The 17907-nt window shown below is 34.7% G+C and overlaps 1 protein-coding gene across 2 annotated transcripts; it reads left to right on the top strand.

Moving 5' to 3' along the window:
- Positions 1-11185: 11185 nt before the first annotated feature.
- Positions 11186-15234, top strand: LOC140810170 (bZIP transcription factor 12-like). 2 transcript variants are annotated; one of them, XR_012113248.1, is made up of 4 exons: positions 11186-12083; positions 12200-12271; positions 12956-14711; positions 14858-15234. XR_012113248.1 is itself a non-coding variant. In XM_073168032.1 (4 exons), the coding sequence occupies exons 1-4, from the start codon at positions 11433-11435 to the stop codon at positions 14936-14938; spliced, it is 834 nt and encodes a 277-aa protein (XP_073024133.1). In that variant the 5' UTR covers positions 11186-11432; the 3' UTR covers positions 14939-15234. The 2 variants fall into 2 exon arrangements, 1 of the variants encoding a protein (XP_073024133.1); XM_073168032.1 differs by having other exon boundaries at positions 12956-12985.
- The last annotated feature ends 2673 nt before the right edge of the window (positions 15235-17907 follow it).

Here is a 17907-nt window from a genome sequence, read left to right as displayed (position 1 = left end):
ATTATTTCATATAAACAAAATAATTATTTGATTTACATACAATTATTTAATACAAACTATATTTTAATAAAATCAAAATATCATTGAAAAAAACACGTTCATTTGATATTAAATTAATAATACAACAAAAATACAATATTAAATATTAAAATTACTATATTGTACCCATAAATGCTCAATTAATGTATTTCGTAATTCATAGTGAGCATCTCTATTTTTCATTTTTTTATAACGAGCGAGAAATTCATGAAATCTTGTATTTTCGTCATTGACCTTCATTTCATCTTGAATTGGTGCACTAAGGTCACGTTCATCTTCAATAATCATGTTGTGCATGATAATGAAAGCTTTCATAATGTAATGTAAATCATTTTTACGCCAAGACCGTGCTGGAGCTGCCACAATCGCAAATCGAGATTGAAGAACACCAAATGTGTGTGGCCCTTAGCTCCTAATCGTTATTACAACACAATTTGATTAGGGTTAAGTAATCACAGCGGAAAACGAGTTTAAAATATCTTTTACGACTAGCCCAAAACATCTCTTCTAGATTTATAATACTAAAAATAGTATTTAATCTCAAATCATAAAACATGCCCACACGAAATCAAAACCAATCACATACAAACAACTCATATCCTCGGGACATGCCCCGGTATATAGATACATATACATATATACTGGGAACAAGACATAAACATAAAACCTCAGCCCAAGTTGTGGCTCCCTCCAGAAGTACCATCTCCGGTCTCCTGATATCTTGGAGTACCTGCCATTGTCCACACACAAAGACAACAACAGCCCCCCCTTGAGGGTGAGCAAAGCTCCGTATGGAACAACCAATCATATATACCACAGATATCTAAACAATGATATATGGTATGCAATGCATGTATGTCGTGGAGGTATCAGGTCAAATTCCCATCCACTGAGCACATGTCAGAATCAATCGAATCGCTATCAAATCAAATCAATGCTCGAGCTGGCACACCGGCCGATATGGGAATACACGTATGATAGCGTCAACGAAGCGCCATCAATCCCACATCTCATATCCAATCATATGGGGCCACAATTGTCTATGCTTTACGGGTCATATAATACCGGCATAGCGATTGTGTTCACAAACCCCGGAATCCAATCAAATCATATCAGGGTATCCAAGGATCATAGCTCAACGTACATGTCATGTATCGATGTATGTATAAAATGACGTGTGTTAACAAAACATTTATTTTATACATCGATACTCAAATCTCAATGTCATGTATGCCACATCAAATCATCAAATAGGCACATAGACACATAATCTCATTCCAATCAATCCAATCAAGCCGACATATATCCTATAATACAGATACCTGTCGTATGTTACCCGGTCGCAACATACCTCAATTCTTCGTTTCCAGTTGATGTAGCTTTAAGATTTCAGTATAATACTTTATCTACATCAATAACATACTCATTCCAATCAATAATATACTCCAAAATTATTAATATGAGTTTCAAATATCATTTGAAACTTCAATAATTCATATCAAATTCAAATCATATCATAATTCAATTCCGACTTCGAGTATGAATTTCTTGTCGGTTATTCTACTACATATTAGAAATTCAACTTCAAATACATGTTATTCCAGCATTTTCATATTTAGAGCTGCTGGAACTGAAAGAAAATTACCTCAGTCAGAAGCCCTCGACGCGAAGATCACAAATATATAATTTGTTTCGCGTTTAGACGACGTTTCAAAGTCGAATCGGACAAAAGAAATCGATTTCTTTCTTTTCCTCTCGAACCCTCGGTAAGGAAATGAAGAAAGAATGAAACAAAATTCTCATTCTTATCCCCACCGATCTCGCGCTCGGGCGGTAGAATTCTCGCGCCCGAGCGCGAGACATTCTGTCCCCGAGAAATGTTTACACCGCGCTCGGGCGGTTAAAAGTTACCGCTCGGGCACGGAGTGTTCTGCCCGAACACTAACTTTACATACCTTGGCGCTCGGGCGGTTATTTTCTACCGCTCGGGCGCCACATGTTCTGTACAAACATTTAATTTTTGTACTATATTGGCGTCCGGCCTTTCAATTCGAGTTTGTACAATCTCAATTCATATTCAATATTCATTTTCTCAATTCCATTGACATGATATACATCAAGTACATAATCCCATGGCAATTTCATTAATTATCGATAATCACATAGGATTTACGATAATACGATACACGGTCTTTACATTTCTCCCCATCTTAAAAGATTTCGTCCTCGAAATCTCAAATATCACTATATACATAACATGGGCAAACATACATATGTCACCAGTTATAGTACATATCAAAACTAAAATCAGAATAAGGATCAAAATACATAGAATACAATGGAACAGATGGATCAGCATCAAATAAATGCGGATATGCATCTCGCAGACTCTTATGGTCCGAATAGATAACAAACTTTTCTCCGTACAAGTAATGACGCCAAATCTTCAAAGCAAACATAATGGCAGCCAATTCGAGATCATGAACAGAATAACGTGTTTCATGAGATTTCAATTGACGAGACGCATAAGCAACCACCTTGCCATGTTGCATCAGAACACAGCCCAACCCTTTACCAGACGCATCTGTGCAAACCACAAATCCTCCGGTACCTGAGGGAATAGTAAGCACAGGTGCTGTGGTTAATCTCGTCTTCAATTCAAGAAAGCTAGGTTCACATTCATCTGACCAAATGAATATCTGATTCTTCTGTGTCAGTTGAGTAATAGGTTTAGCTATCTTCGAAAATCCTTCAATAAAACGACGATAATATCCAGCTAAACCCATGAAGCTACGGATCTCAGGAACATTCGTAGGTCTTGGCCAATTCAATACAGCTTCGACCTTCGCAGGATCAACAGATATGCCATGTCTCGAAATGACGTGGCCCAGAAATACCACTTTGTCCATCCAGAATTCGCATTTGGACAATTTAGCATACAAATGACTAGTACGAAGAGTTTGAAGTACCAGTCTCAGATGTTCAGCATGCTCCTTCTTCGATTTCGAATAAACAAGAATATCATCAATAAACACAATAACGAATCGGTCCAGATAATCTCGGAAGACACGATTCATTAAATCCATAAAGATAGCAGGAGCATTCGTAAGACCAAAAGGCATAACCAAGAATTCATAGTGGCCATACCTCGTACGAAAAACAGTCTTGGTTACATCTTCATCTCGAACACGTACTTGATGATACCCATAACGAAGATCAATTTTCGAGTATACAGAAGTACCTTGAAGCTGATCAAACAAATCATCAATACGAGGAAGTGGGTACTTGTTTTTCAGAGTAGCCCGATTCAATTGCCTATAGTCGATACACATTCGCATCGTACCATCTTTCTTTCGAACAAATAAAACTGGAGCTCCCCAAGGTGATACACTCGGTCGAATATATCTCTTATCGAGAAGATCCTGTAATTGTTCTTTCAATTCTTTCAATTCCAGAGGTGCCATGCGATAAGGAGCTTTAGAAATAGGCACAGTCCCCGGCATAAGATCAATACTAAACTCAACTTCTCGATGAGGAGGAAAATCAGGAATCTCATCGAGAAATACATCTGGAAACTCTTTCGCAACAAGAATCTCAGACAAGGAAGATTCCTTCTTCGAAATATCAATAGCGTAGATAAGATAACCCTCATCTCCGCTAGTCAACAATCGAGACATCTCCAAGGAAGATACCAATGGAATTTTGGCTTGGGAACCCTTGCCATAAAAATTCCACTTGGGTCCATCAATAGGCCGAAATCGAACCACTCCATGACAACAATCCACAGTAGCTCGATTTGTCGTCAAGATATCCATGCCAACAATACAATCAAAGTCGTGCATTGGGAGGACAATCAAATTCAGAAATATCACATTATCCTCATATATCAATACACAATTATGCACAACTCTCTCAGACAAAATAATCTTCTCTGCTGGCGTGGCTATCGACAAAGTATCATACAATGGAGTACACTCAATATCGTGAGATGCAACAAATGCATGAGATATGAATGAATGAGATGCTCCTGTATGAAATAAAACACGTGCAGGATAATCGCAAAGCGTGCAAATACCTGCAATCACACCTCCAGGAGCTTCTCTCGCCTGATCCTCAGTCATGGCATGCACTCTCACTTGAGGAGGAACTTGGGCACTCTGACCACCCGGTCCTCGATATCGTGGGACACTCGACTGCTGAAAAGATGGAACAGGAACAACAGGTCTCGTCATACCAGAGCCACCTCTAAATCCTGGCTGGGGTTGAGCAGAAGTCGTACCCCTGTTCGGACATACTCGAGAGAAATGGCCTTCCTACCCACACTGATAACAAGTACCAAACATACCTCGACACTGTTCGATAGTATGTTTGCCTCCACAATGACTACAGTAGGGAGCAATCACAGGACTCCCTCGCTGTGATCCACTCGAACTCGAAGAAGACGAAGAAGCAGAGTCAGTCTTCTTGAACTTCTTACCCCTCGGTCGCAAAGTAGGCTGCTGAGGTGACACCGGTGGTGGAGGAGTATACCGTGGACCTCCCCGCCTAAGTCTAGCCTCGGCTGCCTTAGCGCGTTCAATTCTGCCTCTGCGTAGCTGGTAGGCAATCCAGAAACAACATATGTATATAAAACAGGATGTAAACCATTTACAAACCTGTTATATTTTGCCCTCGCATTCCCAGCTACGTGAGGTGCATACTTCAACAGAGTAGAAAATTTCGAAGCATACTCTGCAACAGTCATCGTTCCCTGCTGCAGATTATTGAATTCATTCTCCTGAGCAGTATAATAGGAAGGAGGAGAATACTGCTCCAAAAACTGGGCCTTGAAGACATCCCATGTGACTTCAGTCCCGGCCTCTTTCAATCCAATCTCAGCGGCTTCCCACCAAGATTTAGATCGGTCTTTCAACTGATAGAGAGCAAGTTTCAGTCTCCGAGCCTTGGAATATTCCACAATATTAAACAGGTGCTCGATATCCTTCAGCCAGGCCTCAGCTCTTTCAGCACTCTTAGTGCCAAAGAACCTCGGTGGTTTCAGATCCTGAAATCGAGCCATTACCACATCCATGGACAATCCTTCAAATTGCCCAACTATTCTCTCAGTACTGCTACTCGCAATTTCATTTGTGTGATCCATCTACAAATCAAAAGTTGAATATCACAATTTCATATCAATTTCATAATCTCATCATCTCATATCATCAATCTCATCAGATACTTACTCAAATCAAATCACATAAGAGCAAGTAATACAAATAAGTCAAACACATACGCACAATTCATTTGTGCCTATTCAAGTGTACACAAGACTCAATAGAGCATTCCCAGCTATGCTCTGCTACCATCTAGTGTGGGGCCCTTAGCTCCTAAACGTTATTACAACACAATTTGATTAGGGTTAAGTAATCACAGCGGAAAACGAGTTTAAAATATCTTTTACGACTAAGCGCCATCAATCCCACATCTCATATCCAATCATATGGGGCCACAATTGTCTATGCTTTACGGGTCATATAATATCGGCATAGCGATTGTGTTCACAAACCCCGGAATCCAATCAAATCATATCAGGGTATCCAAGGATCATAGCTCAACGTGCATGTCATGTATCGATGTATGTATAAAATGACGTGTGTTAACAAAACATTTATTTTATACATCGATACTCAAATCTCAATGTCATGTATGCCACATCAAATCATCAAATAGGCACATAGACACATAATCTCATTCCAATCAATCCAATCAAGCCGACATATATCCTATAATACAGATACCTGTCGTATGTTACCCGGTCACAACATACCTCAATTCTTCGTTTCCAGTTGATGTAGCTTTAAGATTTCAGTATAATACTTTATCTACATCAATAACATACTCATTCCAATCAATAATATACTCCAAAATTATTAATATGAGTTTCAAATATCATTTTAAACTTCAATAATTCATATCAAATTCAAATCATATCATAATTCGATTCCGACTTCGAGTATGAATTTCTTGTCGGTTATTCTACTACATATTAGAAATTCAACTTCAAATACATGCTATTCCAGCACTTTCATATTTAGAGCTGCTGGAACTGAAAGAAAATTACCTCAGTCAGAAGCCCTCGACGCGACGATCACAAATATATAATTTGTTTCGCGTTTAGACGGCGTTTCAAAGTCGAATCGGACGAAAGAAATCGATTTCTTTCTTTTCCTCTCGAACCCTCGGTAAGGAAATGAAGAAAGAATGAAACAAAATTCTCATTCTTATCCCCACCGATCTCGCGCTCGGGCGGTAGAATTCTCGCGCCCGAGCGCGAGACATTCTGTCCCCGAGAAATGTTTACACCGCGCTCGGGCGGTTAAAAGTTACCGCTCGGGCGCGGAATGTTCTGCCCGAACACTAACTTTACATACCTTGGCGCTCGGGCAGTTATTTTCTACCGCCAGGGCGCCACATGTTCTGTACAAACATTTAATTTTTGTACTATATTGGCGTCCGGCCTTTCAATTCGAGTTTGTACAATCTCAATTCATATTCAATATTCATTTTCTCAATTCCATTGTCATGATATACATCAAGTACATAATCCCATGTCAATTTCATTAATTATCGATAATCACATAGGATTTACGATAATACGATACACGGTCCTTACAAAATGCACGCTCCACATCTTTTCTACATGACTCTTGTTTCATAGCAAAATATTTCTTTTTCGGCCCAAGTGGGTCGCGGATAGTTTGCACAATGGTTGCCCATTTTGGGTAGATACCATCGACTAAGTAATAGCCAGTATGATATTCTTTTCCACAAATAGTGTAATGTGCAGAGGAGCAATGCCTTGAGCCAAATTGGTAAACAAGGTGGATGCCTCCAAAACATTGATGGCATTATTAGAACCATGCATACCAAAATATGCGTGCCATATCCAAAGATCATAATCGGCCACTGCTTCTAAAATAATTGTTGGAGACCCGCTACGGTCTGTATATTGTCCAGCCCAAGCAGTAGGACAATTTTTCCATTTCCAATGCATACAATCGAGACTTCCCAACATTCCCGGGAAGCCCCGTTGTTTACCAATATGTAATAGTCGAGCAACATCATTGGCATTTGGAGATCGTAAGTACTGGTTTGCAAAAACTTCAACAACTGCTCGGCAAAAGTGTTGTAAGCATTTAATCGCAGTTGACTCTCCTATTTTGATGTATTCATCGGCCGCATCTGCAGGTAAGGCGTATGCTAATAAATGAATTGCAACTGCTCGACAAAAGTGTTGGTAAGGCGTATACCAAAATATGCTAATCTGTGTTTTTTTTATATTTTATTTTTACACTTAATTAATTTCTAATCAGAATATTAAAAATTTTATAATTAAAATTTCAAAAAAAATATTAATTAATTAAATATTAAACACTTATATTAAATTAATCAAATTAAAAACTAAAAAAAAAAATTGTGGCACAACAATTTGTTGGAGCAGCTCTAATCCAGCGCCAGTTTTGGTGCTGGATTGGAGTGAAAAATCATGGCACCCCACTGGCACCAATGTGGTGCCATGATTGGAGATGGTCTTAGTTACTTGATTTATACATAAAAATTAAATATTTTGGTTGATTCGAAAAACCGGCCTTTTTAAGATTCTTATAAATTTCAAACATATTTATAATTATTAATTATTGCAAATTATATACAAAAAAAATTATTTTCCACCACTTTAGATCAATTTATTCAATCTCGAAAAAAATTATAGCCCAATATACTAACGAATATGATGGTCTCCGTGAGATGAATCGATCCGATCAAATCTACCGTCAAAAGAAATATTTTTGGCATAAAAATACTAAAATTTTATTGATCAGATAATGTAGAAAATTCATCCCATAAAATTAATAGTCAATGAGTTTTAGTTGGGAGGTAACTTTAGGTGGAAATTGATGAAATCATGAAGTCCATTGAGGTCGAAGATGTCATAATTGTCTAAATCCAAATGGTGTAAATGTACTCGATCATCCTACAAAATCGAAGTAGTAAGTTATTTCAATTTAACTTAGTGTTACCTTTTGATTTGATGAAATGATTTCGAAGAATCTTTTCAAATAACTTTATTTTGTACTAATTTGGAATCCATTTAGTTAGTTAATAAACAAGTTAAAAATTTAAAAGAAGAGATTTTAAAAATATTGAATTTCAAGAGCGTCCAAAGAGATGAGACGAATTTAAATATTGGATTTGAAAACTTCGCATCAAACATATGAGTATGTATATTATGAGACGGTCTCACGAATCTTTATCTGTGAGACGAGTCAACCCTACTGATAGTCACAATAAAAAGTAATACTCTTAGCATAAAAAGTAATATTTTTTCATGGTTGACACAAATAAGAGATCTATCTCACAAAGTACGACCCCGTGAGACTGTCTCACACAAGTTTTTGTCTAAACACATTCTCGTATTATAGTTGGATGAAAAAATTTGATATGTAAAACTTCAAATATACTTGACATGAGTATCATTTGAAATATATCACGATCACTATTAAAAATGTTAAATTTAGCATATAGTAGATTTGAATTAATTTGAATTTGATTCATCCGAACAAGTCAAGAAGCTTGAAATCGTGAATCTTAAAATGATGAATTTGAAATACGTAGAATAAAACACAACCTCGGTGATAAAAATTATATATGTTCAAAAATTTTAATATATGGTTGAATGAATAATTATCTTTTTTATTTAGATTTATAAAATATAATATAGTTATAATTTGAAATAGAACATAAATGAGGTTTGAATTGATGAATCTTAAATATATTTTCGTAATTTTAAAAAAATAAAAGTATAAACTTCAAATTCACGTCTTGCATGTTATATAATGCTCTATGTAATTAAAATAAATTTCAAATTCATTTAATAACAGAGAAATTTAAAATATGTGATATTTTGTTTCACGGGAAATTGGCCTTCAGTCTCCAGTCGTCGATTTTTTTTGTGTTCAGTCCCTGGGTACTTTTTTAGTACCATATTTCCACATGAAGTGTACCACATTTTCACTAACATAATATCACAATTTTGTGGGTAGAGAGTGAACCTAAAAAAATGTTTTGATTAGAGATTTTTCACTAACTTATCCTTTGTTTAACTAACAAGCAAATAAATAAGATATAAATATAATATTTTATTTATTATTTTATTGTTAACGATAAATTTACAATCAATTTTATATAAATTTCAAATTCTATTCTCAACTAAATGTATGGTAAAATTTATAAAAACTAGTAACCGTGGCACACACATTGCGTGTGTCCTGAATACATGTGGCTAATATATTAAATATTTGTGATATTACTACATAATGACGTCACAACATAAAGAAAAGAGTTTATTTTTCACGGTGACTAGTTTGGAGAAGAATTAATATTATTTTTCACTTGAGCAATTTTCTTATGACGGTGAAAATAATATTATTTGTTAAGAAAAATATAATATAAAAATGAGAAAGGGTAAAATTGGAAAGAAAGTTGGTGTCCTCGTAGAGCGGTTATTATTAGGGGCTCAACTATACTTAATACTAGTAAAAGATACACATGCATTGCATGTGCTATTATTATTTTTAATTTGATCAAATAATACTAATAATTAACACGAAATTATTTTCGATTTAGAAAAGTTGTTCGATGTAAAATGGAAGTTTTATTTTGATTTTTTTCTATTTAAAATATGGAGTGACTTGAAAAGATTTTAAGTATGGTAAGAAGGGTAATTATGGAATTAAATATTTTGGCGTCCTCAAAAATAGTTATTCTAAGACCCTAACACTTAATATAATGATATAGATAATAATATTGATTAACAATAATTAATAATTTGGTTTTAAAATGGAATCTTTTTTATGACAGAGGGAGAGCTGAAAATGTCTTAGTGGGGTGTATTCAATTCAGAGTTTTGATGACTTTTAATGACTTTTTTAAATGATAGAATTTTATGGATTTGATAAATTTTTATTGACTTTTATGGAATCTCACATATTTATAAACAGATTTATGTGGATTTATGTAGACTTTTTTTGTAAGATTTTTATAGACTTTTGTAGATTTTTTTTTTATAGAATTTTATAAATTTTGTACTTAACTATAACATGTGATTTTTTTATTAATTTCTTTGAACCAATAATTAATTGACATATATAACATATTTAATTTGAAATTATTTTTAATATTTATATTAATAAATAAATTTACTTATTTAAAAGTTAAATCGTTTAATCCTTACATGTATATATATGTGAGTTTATATGCATGTTTGTAAATTTTTTAAAATACATCAATTGATTAATATGTAATCTTATTTTTAAATTGATAATATAAATGTAAAAATAATATTATTTATTATTGTGTGAATATAATTTTGTATAAAAATATCATAGCTTACATATTAATTAAAAATACGAAAATGAATTTAAAAAATCATTGTTGTTACGAAACTATTCAATTATTAAGAATTAAACAACATTTTTTTATCATCTTTTATTATTATTATTGAATATTACATTAATTTGTATAAATCATAAATTAAAAATCACAAAATCAATTCTATAATTCAAAATTTCCCCGTGTTATTAAAATAAAAAATTATTAAATGAACAATCAGCTAAAAAATGAAAAATTTGAAAAAGAAAGATGAAAATATATATAGAGATACACTTCGAAAATTTGAGAGAGTAATAGAAATAGATGAGAGGAGAGAAGATATGAAGATATGTGATGTGAAGCGACAGAGAGAGAGTTAGAAGTTTTAAAAATCCATTCAAATCTTTGGGGTGAACCAAATACAATTTTTTACAATTTGTAGTTGTACCTTAGGCTTTAATGTTTGTATGTCAATGAATTCCATGGAGTTATTAAAAGTCCATGGAAAATTTGAATACCTGTAGACTTTTATAGAGTTTATAAAAGTCAATGTTGAATACCACTTGACTTTTTAAAACTCCATGAAAGTCTATTTTGAATACCACAAAACTTCTATAGAGTATGCAAAAATCTTGATTGAATACCTCTAGATTTTTAAAATCTACAAAAGTCATTAAAAGTCAATAAATTTCCCACGTTGAATACACCCCCCTTAATATAACAGGCAGAACTCAGAAGAAGCCAATTCAGCCCACTGCTTTTGTCTTCATTCCTTTTTATCCTTTTTCGGGTTTTCTTCGCCAACTAAACCATAATTTGGAAGCATTAAATTCAAACTCAACCGGACGCTAACGTTATTGAATTCTCTTTTTCTTCATGTAAAGAATCGAGAAGGGTCGTGATTTTCCATCGGAGAATTAGTTTTCTGAAAGAAATCTGATTGAATTCCGGCTTAATCGGCAGGTTGGTAAAGCTGTACATAAATGGCGTATTCAAAGGTGATGGCTTCGAGTTCACCGCCCAATCCGGATCTGCCAGCTCAGACCTCGTCTCCCGCTTTACATTCTGCTGCAAATCTTCAACCGGATTACAGTCGGGGATTCGGGTCCATGAACATGGAGGATATACTCAATAATATCTACTCCGACTCTGATTCCTTCGCGCCGGAGACCAACTCCGGTGATGTTGTGAAGAATGGGAGTAAGACGGTGAACGAGGTGTGGAGGGATATTGTGAGTGGCGGCGCCGGGGGTGGGGAGCCGGCGATGACGCTGGAGGTTTTTCTGGCGAAGGCGGGGGTGGTGAATGAGGAGGATGTTGGGGTCTCGGAGGCAGTGAAGATGGCTCCGGCTCCGCAGACGCTGCCGCAGATGGGTATGATGAGTCCTGCAACAGGGGTTCCTGCGGTTCAGTTTCCTCCGGTCGTGTGCGTGCAGAATGGCATGGGTGCTGGAGGGTTTGGAATGGAGTTTGGGAATGGGGTGGCGGCTGTGGGTGGCGGAGGCGGAGGCAGTGGCAGAGGGAAGAGGAGGGCGACTGTGGAGGAGGCGTCTCTCGACAAGGCCACTCAGCAAAAGCAGAGGAGAATGATCAAGAATAGGGAGTCGGCCGCTAGGTCCAGGGAGAGAAAACAGGTTTCTGTATATCTTACATTTTTGTAAAAAATAATTTCTTTTCGATCGCCTGATTTATTCTTGATTTATGGGAACAAGTTACCTTTTTTTTATCCTATCTTTAATTTTGATGCAAGGCTTATACTGTGGAGTTGGAGTCACAGGTGACAAAACTAGAGGATGAAAATGCGGAGCTTTTGAAAGAAGAGGTATGATTGTTTACTGATTGATTTTGAATCAAATTTCAGCCATTTGAATTCTGTTGCATGAAATTTATTATGTGCTATTGTGATAATTGTGTATGTGAAACCGCATCAAGAACAAGAGTATGGTTAATTCTTGTAAAATTTTAAGAAGCAATAGTCGAGTTGTTGGTATGTGATGGATTTGAATCGGTTAGGACTAGACGACTAGCAACTGCACCAGGTCAATCTGTAGGATAGTGGGATATGAGTCCAAGTCTTTCCCACATGGATTAATATTTAATTACTCGTACATAAACTATTTAACCTTGGCTAGACTGAAATAATGTGTGCTTGTTTTCTAATGTCTAGTCACCCAGAGTACAATTTACTCGTTATGATGTGCCGTTAGTAGTATGTAGTCAACCATTTCTATCTTTCTTTTTGATGTTAGAATTTCGAAATCAATCGTGTTGACTTATTATTTGATAATCTGGATGAAACGTCAAACACTGTCGATGGCACTGGTTTTGCAACTCCTCGTGGATGCGGGAATCACATATTTGTTATTCTTTCTTTGTTTCTCGTAAGTCATTCAGTAATCAACAATCTGGCTATGAAACACAATGCACCCTAAATTTGCGGATGGCATTGTTTGGTTATGGTTATCATTTTGATGAAGTTTTAAGATGATCATCATCTATTTTGCAGGCTGAATTGAAGAGATGGCGATATCAACAGGTATGGCTTTGCTGATGCTATTAAACTGCGTAACAGTTTACTGGTTTCCATTATCTTCGTTCTGAAGATTACTTTTTCTCGCCCATTGTCTCCTTTAGGTTTTTGCTTATATTTAGAGATCCCTATCACATGAAAATGCTCTGCCTTTTCGTTTCTATTGCATCTCCTTCCTTGGCACTTGGATGTTTTACCACTAAAATAACACTTGGTCGTTTGTTTCGGCGAACATATTTGACTAAGAAATTAGTATTAATGGAATTTCTTGTCACCTGGCAATATAGGTTGAGTAATGGTAATTTTATAAGGTTATCCTCAATACACTTGAGGGGAATTTTATAAGGTTATCCTGAATCTGGAATCTTATTTCTTATTTTTAGTTGTGAGGTACTAATGAAATGATTTAGACCCTCGGAGACGCTAGCCGACTCCAATGCATCCTTTTCTACTAACCTTCAATATCTTTCACCTCTATACTGAACTATAGGACTTGAGATTTGAATATTGTTGTTCTAAACATGATTGACTAGGCATATTAAATGGGCTATGTAAGACAAAGCGTCTGCTTTTGTACCAAATGCTACCATTGATGATCACAATGCGATTCAAATCTTTGAAAACTTATGGTGGTCGTTAATCTTGCTTCCAACAGACTATTTTGGACCACTGTAAAAAAAAAATTGTTCTTGTTTCAAATTAGATGATCGAAACCATTCGAAGGAATCCACTTCATTTGGGAAAGGAACTTTGATAGGATCTGCCTTTTCGTGTCTGACTGATTCTCATCTTAGATACTTTCTGCATAATTGCATGTGAGACACAAACTTTTATACATTTCAACTAACAGCAAGACGGTGAGTTGCTACTAATGCTAGAGTTATGGTACTGATTTCCAATCTTGAAGAGTATAAAATTTGTAAAAATGTGCTCAAGTGAAGTATTGCCTGTCTGCATGCACCAACTTTATTTTCATAATCAGTCATATAATATACGTGCTTGCTACATCTCTCAGCAGTGTTAAAGCTATGTAGCACGGATACTTCTAAATTTTTTTCTTGAAGTATGGATAAGATACAGATATAGATACCACACATTGATACGCGTGTCAGATACGGCAAAATCACTTTTTATAGGTTTGACTAGTCGGACACGGTCATGATATGTCATGGACAAGGCATGAATACATTTCATTTTTGTTTTTTCTTTTTAAATCACTATTATGAAGTTTTAAATAGTATATATTTACACATATATGTATCTACAATATATTTATATAAATATATGTATCTCTACAATTTTTAATTTTAACACTAAATTTATATAAATATATATAATATTTATATATATTTTAATAATTGACGTATCATTGTCTATCGTGTCATATATTTCAAAATTCATCGTGTCCGTACCCGTATCCATGCAACATAGGTGTAAAGTTTGTGTAATAGGTTATTCATAGCCATTCATCAAGTGCAAATTGATAGCAGCTTTGGCTCTCTCCTCCAATGAAACTATCTTCAATTCTTTATATTTGCTAATAGCCCCTGTTTTGTTTCGGAACAAACGTTTTCTTTAATGCAATTGTCTGATATGATACCTACCCCGTCTAGTCATGAAACCAGAGGGGGGGCTGGTACTCCGAAGTTGGTTACCCTGTTTCGTTTTGTACGTATGTATACATACATGTATAAAATATGATTTCGCACCTCGTAAAATTTTCGAGTTTGAGGTTAGTTCTCTTTCAAAGCCTGTGGTTCCATCACTGATTGTATAGTTTATATCGGTTCTAGTTGTCTTTGTGTTGATAACCATGCTTCCACTCAAAGCTTTACTGCCAACTTACCGCGTACTCGTTCTTGATTCAAATTTTACAAGCTCATGGAGAACCTAATACCGGTTGCCGAGAAACGAAGGCCTCCAAGAGTTTTGCGTAGAGTTCATTCAATGAACTGGTAGACGATCATATTTAAAGCTTATAGTTGATGCCGAAGATGGATGAAAGTCACGAGTTCGTCGAGTTTTTAGTAATGTCGCGAGTAGACGTTCGGGCATGAGCTGGTCTCTTGATATTTATCTTCTAGCTAAACTAACACCATAGGTTGATTATATGCATGTTTGTATTGCCGTTGAGATCATAAGTTCAGTATAAATTTATGTAATTAATTTGCATTGGTAGGTTCTGTAGGTAACATGAAGTTGGGCATAGTTTATGTTAATCCCATATTGTGATGATTTTTATTTCTTTTTTAGATGATTTTTTTTACCAATAATATAATTTTTTTAATATTTCTCTTCATCGAATTGTTTTTTTGGTGAACATCTAAGTAGAAGAAGAATATTCAATGGAGATTTAAGAAATTATGAAATAAGATTTATGATATATAATCTTGTTACATAATTATTTTTAATTTATAATCTTGTTCGACTTAGTTTTTTACCATGTCTAAAAAAATCCATGCACTTGACTATATGTGAATGCTAAGAGATCATGTAAAGTGAGCGATTTCACCTTTTGGAGCAATAAGAGATCATGTAAATTAAACACAAACCAAACTACTAATTTGAAATGATTTTTAGTCGATCATAGTTTCAAATAATTTTTAAAATTAAGCAGATCCAAAGTTTAAATTTAGAAATTCCAAACCTGTATAAATATATATCTTTTTTAACTATAGATATATTTTATCTAATTTTTAGGTTATAATATATCATTTATTATAAAATGACAATGACGGTTACATTTATAAATTTTAAACTTTACAATTATTTAAAAGCCTACCAAATTTACAGGCTCAAAAAATTTGTCAATCAACTTAGACTTTAACTCACAAAGTTTTAATTTTTAACTTTTAACCTAAACTATCCTCACCAAATTTGTATTTTTGTGGGAAATTTTTAATGTTATTATCATATGTTATATTTGTTAGAGTAGGTCTCCAGCAAATCAATTTGTAGTTTGAGTTTTATTGACTCGTATGTAAAAACAATCTTTATTTTAGTAATATTTTATAGTTTTATCTAATTATGACATTTAACTTTATATGTATACTAATACAAGCTTATAGATAAAGCTCTTGAATATACTGTAAGTATCACGAGGTCTGCATCTCAATGTAAGATCATGAAATTCATTAGGAAGTGTAAAATACATTCTAAATAGGTTCCTAGTCGATTCAGCCGCCTAAAATAAAGATAAAATTCGCTTATCATGCACTCTGATCCATTTATCGACTCCATTGAGGGTCATAAGGTGGCGTTGTTGAGTGTAATTTCGAAATACATAGGAGTCAATGCATTCTAGTTGGAGATTCACCACTCAGCTACGAGTGGAGATATATTACATTGTTATCGAATTCTTTTGCAAAAAGTCTGTGACCAAAGCAATACATGTCCTTTAGGGAAATATGTTTTCCTAGTTGCATATACGATGTAACTATTATTCTCAAAGATATATTACATTGTTATCGAATTCTTTTGCAACTCTCGATGGACCATTGATTGCATATTCGATCGAGACATATAAGTTAAATGAATCGTACATGATAAACATAACTTAATTCTTCCAAATACTATCATTGATACAAAGAGGATTATGAGACGATGCTATTAGACGCTTTTACCATGATCCGATGGGTGTAATCAGACTTGAGATTTGAGTTCTGACGTTCTTGATCGAGAGGTTAATGAAAATAATGAAGCTAACTAGGGTAAATCCAAATAGAAATAAATGTAATTCTGAATGAAATTGTGAACCTACGACTAGTTGTATCTCTTAATCATTGAGGGTCACACACGTATTGAATTATATTTTTCTGTTGAGATAGTCAAGTTCAAGGAGTTAAATTTTGCGACTGTAGTTTGATAAAAATCAAACAGATTGTTTATAAAGTAGTTTATATGTTAATTTCTTGTAATAGAAGATGTGAAGGTTAGCTTAAAAGCTAATTAAGTGACGAGAATGGAGCTGCCTGTTTTAATGAGGAGTTCACAAATGACAAAACTGGTAGCAAAAAATAGATCAGTAGAAAATTTTATCTTTCGAAATTTTCATTTTGCATTAAAGAGTCTATAATATATTAGTTAATTAATTGAGTTATTAAATAAAAAGTTATTTAATTTAAAACACACACAGTGTGTGTATGGAGATAAGTATATGTTCTATAATCAAAATTGGTAACAATTTAATTATGCATGATATTTTCAAGAAAATAGAATACTTACATTAGAATTTTAAATAATGAAAACGTAAAATACTGATAAGGTTCGAATTTTCAAATGATTGAAATATTGTGTATATATATATGTGTGCGTGTGTGCAGGGACGTAGACAGGAAATAAGTTGAGACTGGGCTGAATAGCGACGGCTCTTCCAAACACCGTCGACGATCTAAATCGACGACGGTTTTGATTAAACCGTCGCCAAACTCGGCGACGGTTTGTACGAAACCGTCGCTAACCGTCGCTATATAGCGACGGTTAGAACTAAACCGTCGTAATTTTAGCGACGGATTTATTAAAACCGTCGCTAATCCATCCGGTTTTTTTTGTGTGGCCTATGGGCTAAAATTTTTAATAAATTCAAAAATTTTAGCGACGGATTTAGTAAAACCGTCGCTAATCCATCCATATTCTTTAATAGGCCCAAAAATCTAGCCTGGGCTGGAGCCCACCCCAGCCTTTGGGGTGGCTCCGTCCCTGCGTGTGTGTGATCAAGGAGTTGATAAAACACATAACACATATACATACAATAAAGATATCAAGAAATACAAGATCGAGATTCTCTCAATTTTTCTTTCCTCCAAAAAAGACCATGTTTCGGTAATATTGGTTGAAAAACAAAGACAAGTCTTGGCTATTATTTTTGAAGAAAAATTAAAGGCATGTCTAATATTTGATTAAGGTGTAAGTTAAAGGGTCCACACAAC

The sequence above is a fragment of the Primulina eburnea genome, chromosome 13, assembly GCF_022965805.1.
Source record: "Primulina eburnea isolate SZY01 chromosome 13, ASM2296580v1, whole genome shotgun sequence".
Lineage (NCBI taxonomy): Eukaryota > Viridiplantae > Streptophyta > Magnoliopsida > Lamiales > Gesneriaceae > Primulina > Primulina eburnea.
Note: the sequence above shows the minus strand (reverse complement) of the source record. Positions and strands in the feature narration are given on the sequence as shown.

Excerpts from the sequence above, each read along its gene's own strand:
- LOC140810170 (XM_073168032.1), top strand. The coding sequence starts at position 11,433 with ATGGCGTATTCAAAGGTGATGGCTTCGAGTTCACCGCCCAATCCGGAT. Across the intron at positions 12,084-12,199 it reads GGTCCAGGGAGAGAAAACAG|GCTTATACTGTGGAGTTGGA; the intron begins GTTTCTGTATAT and ends TTTTGATGCAAG. Across the intron at positions 12,272-12,955 it reads CGGAGCTTTTGAAAGAAGAG|GCTGAATTGAAGAGATGGCG; the intron begins GTATGATTGTTT and ends TCTATTTTGCAG.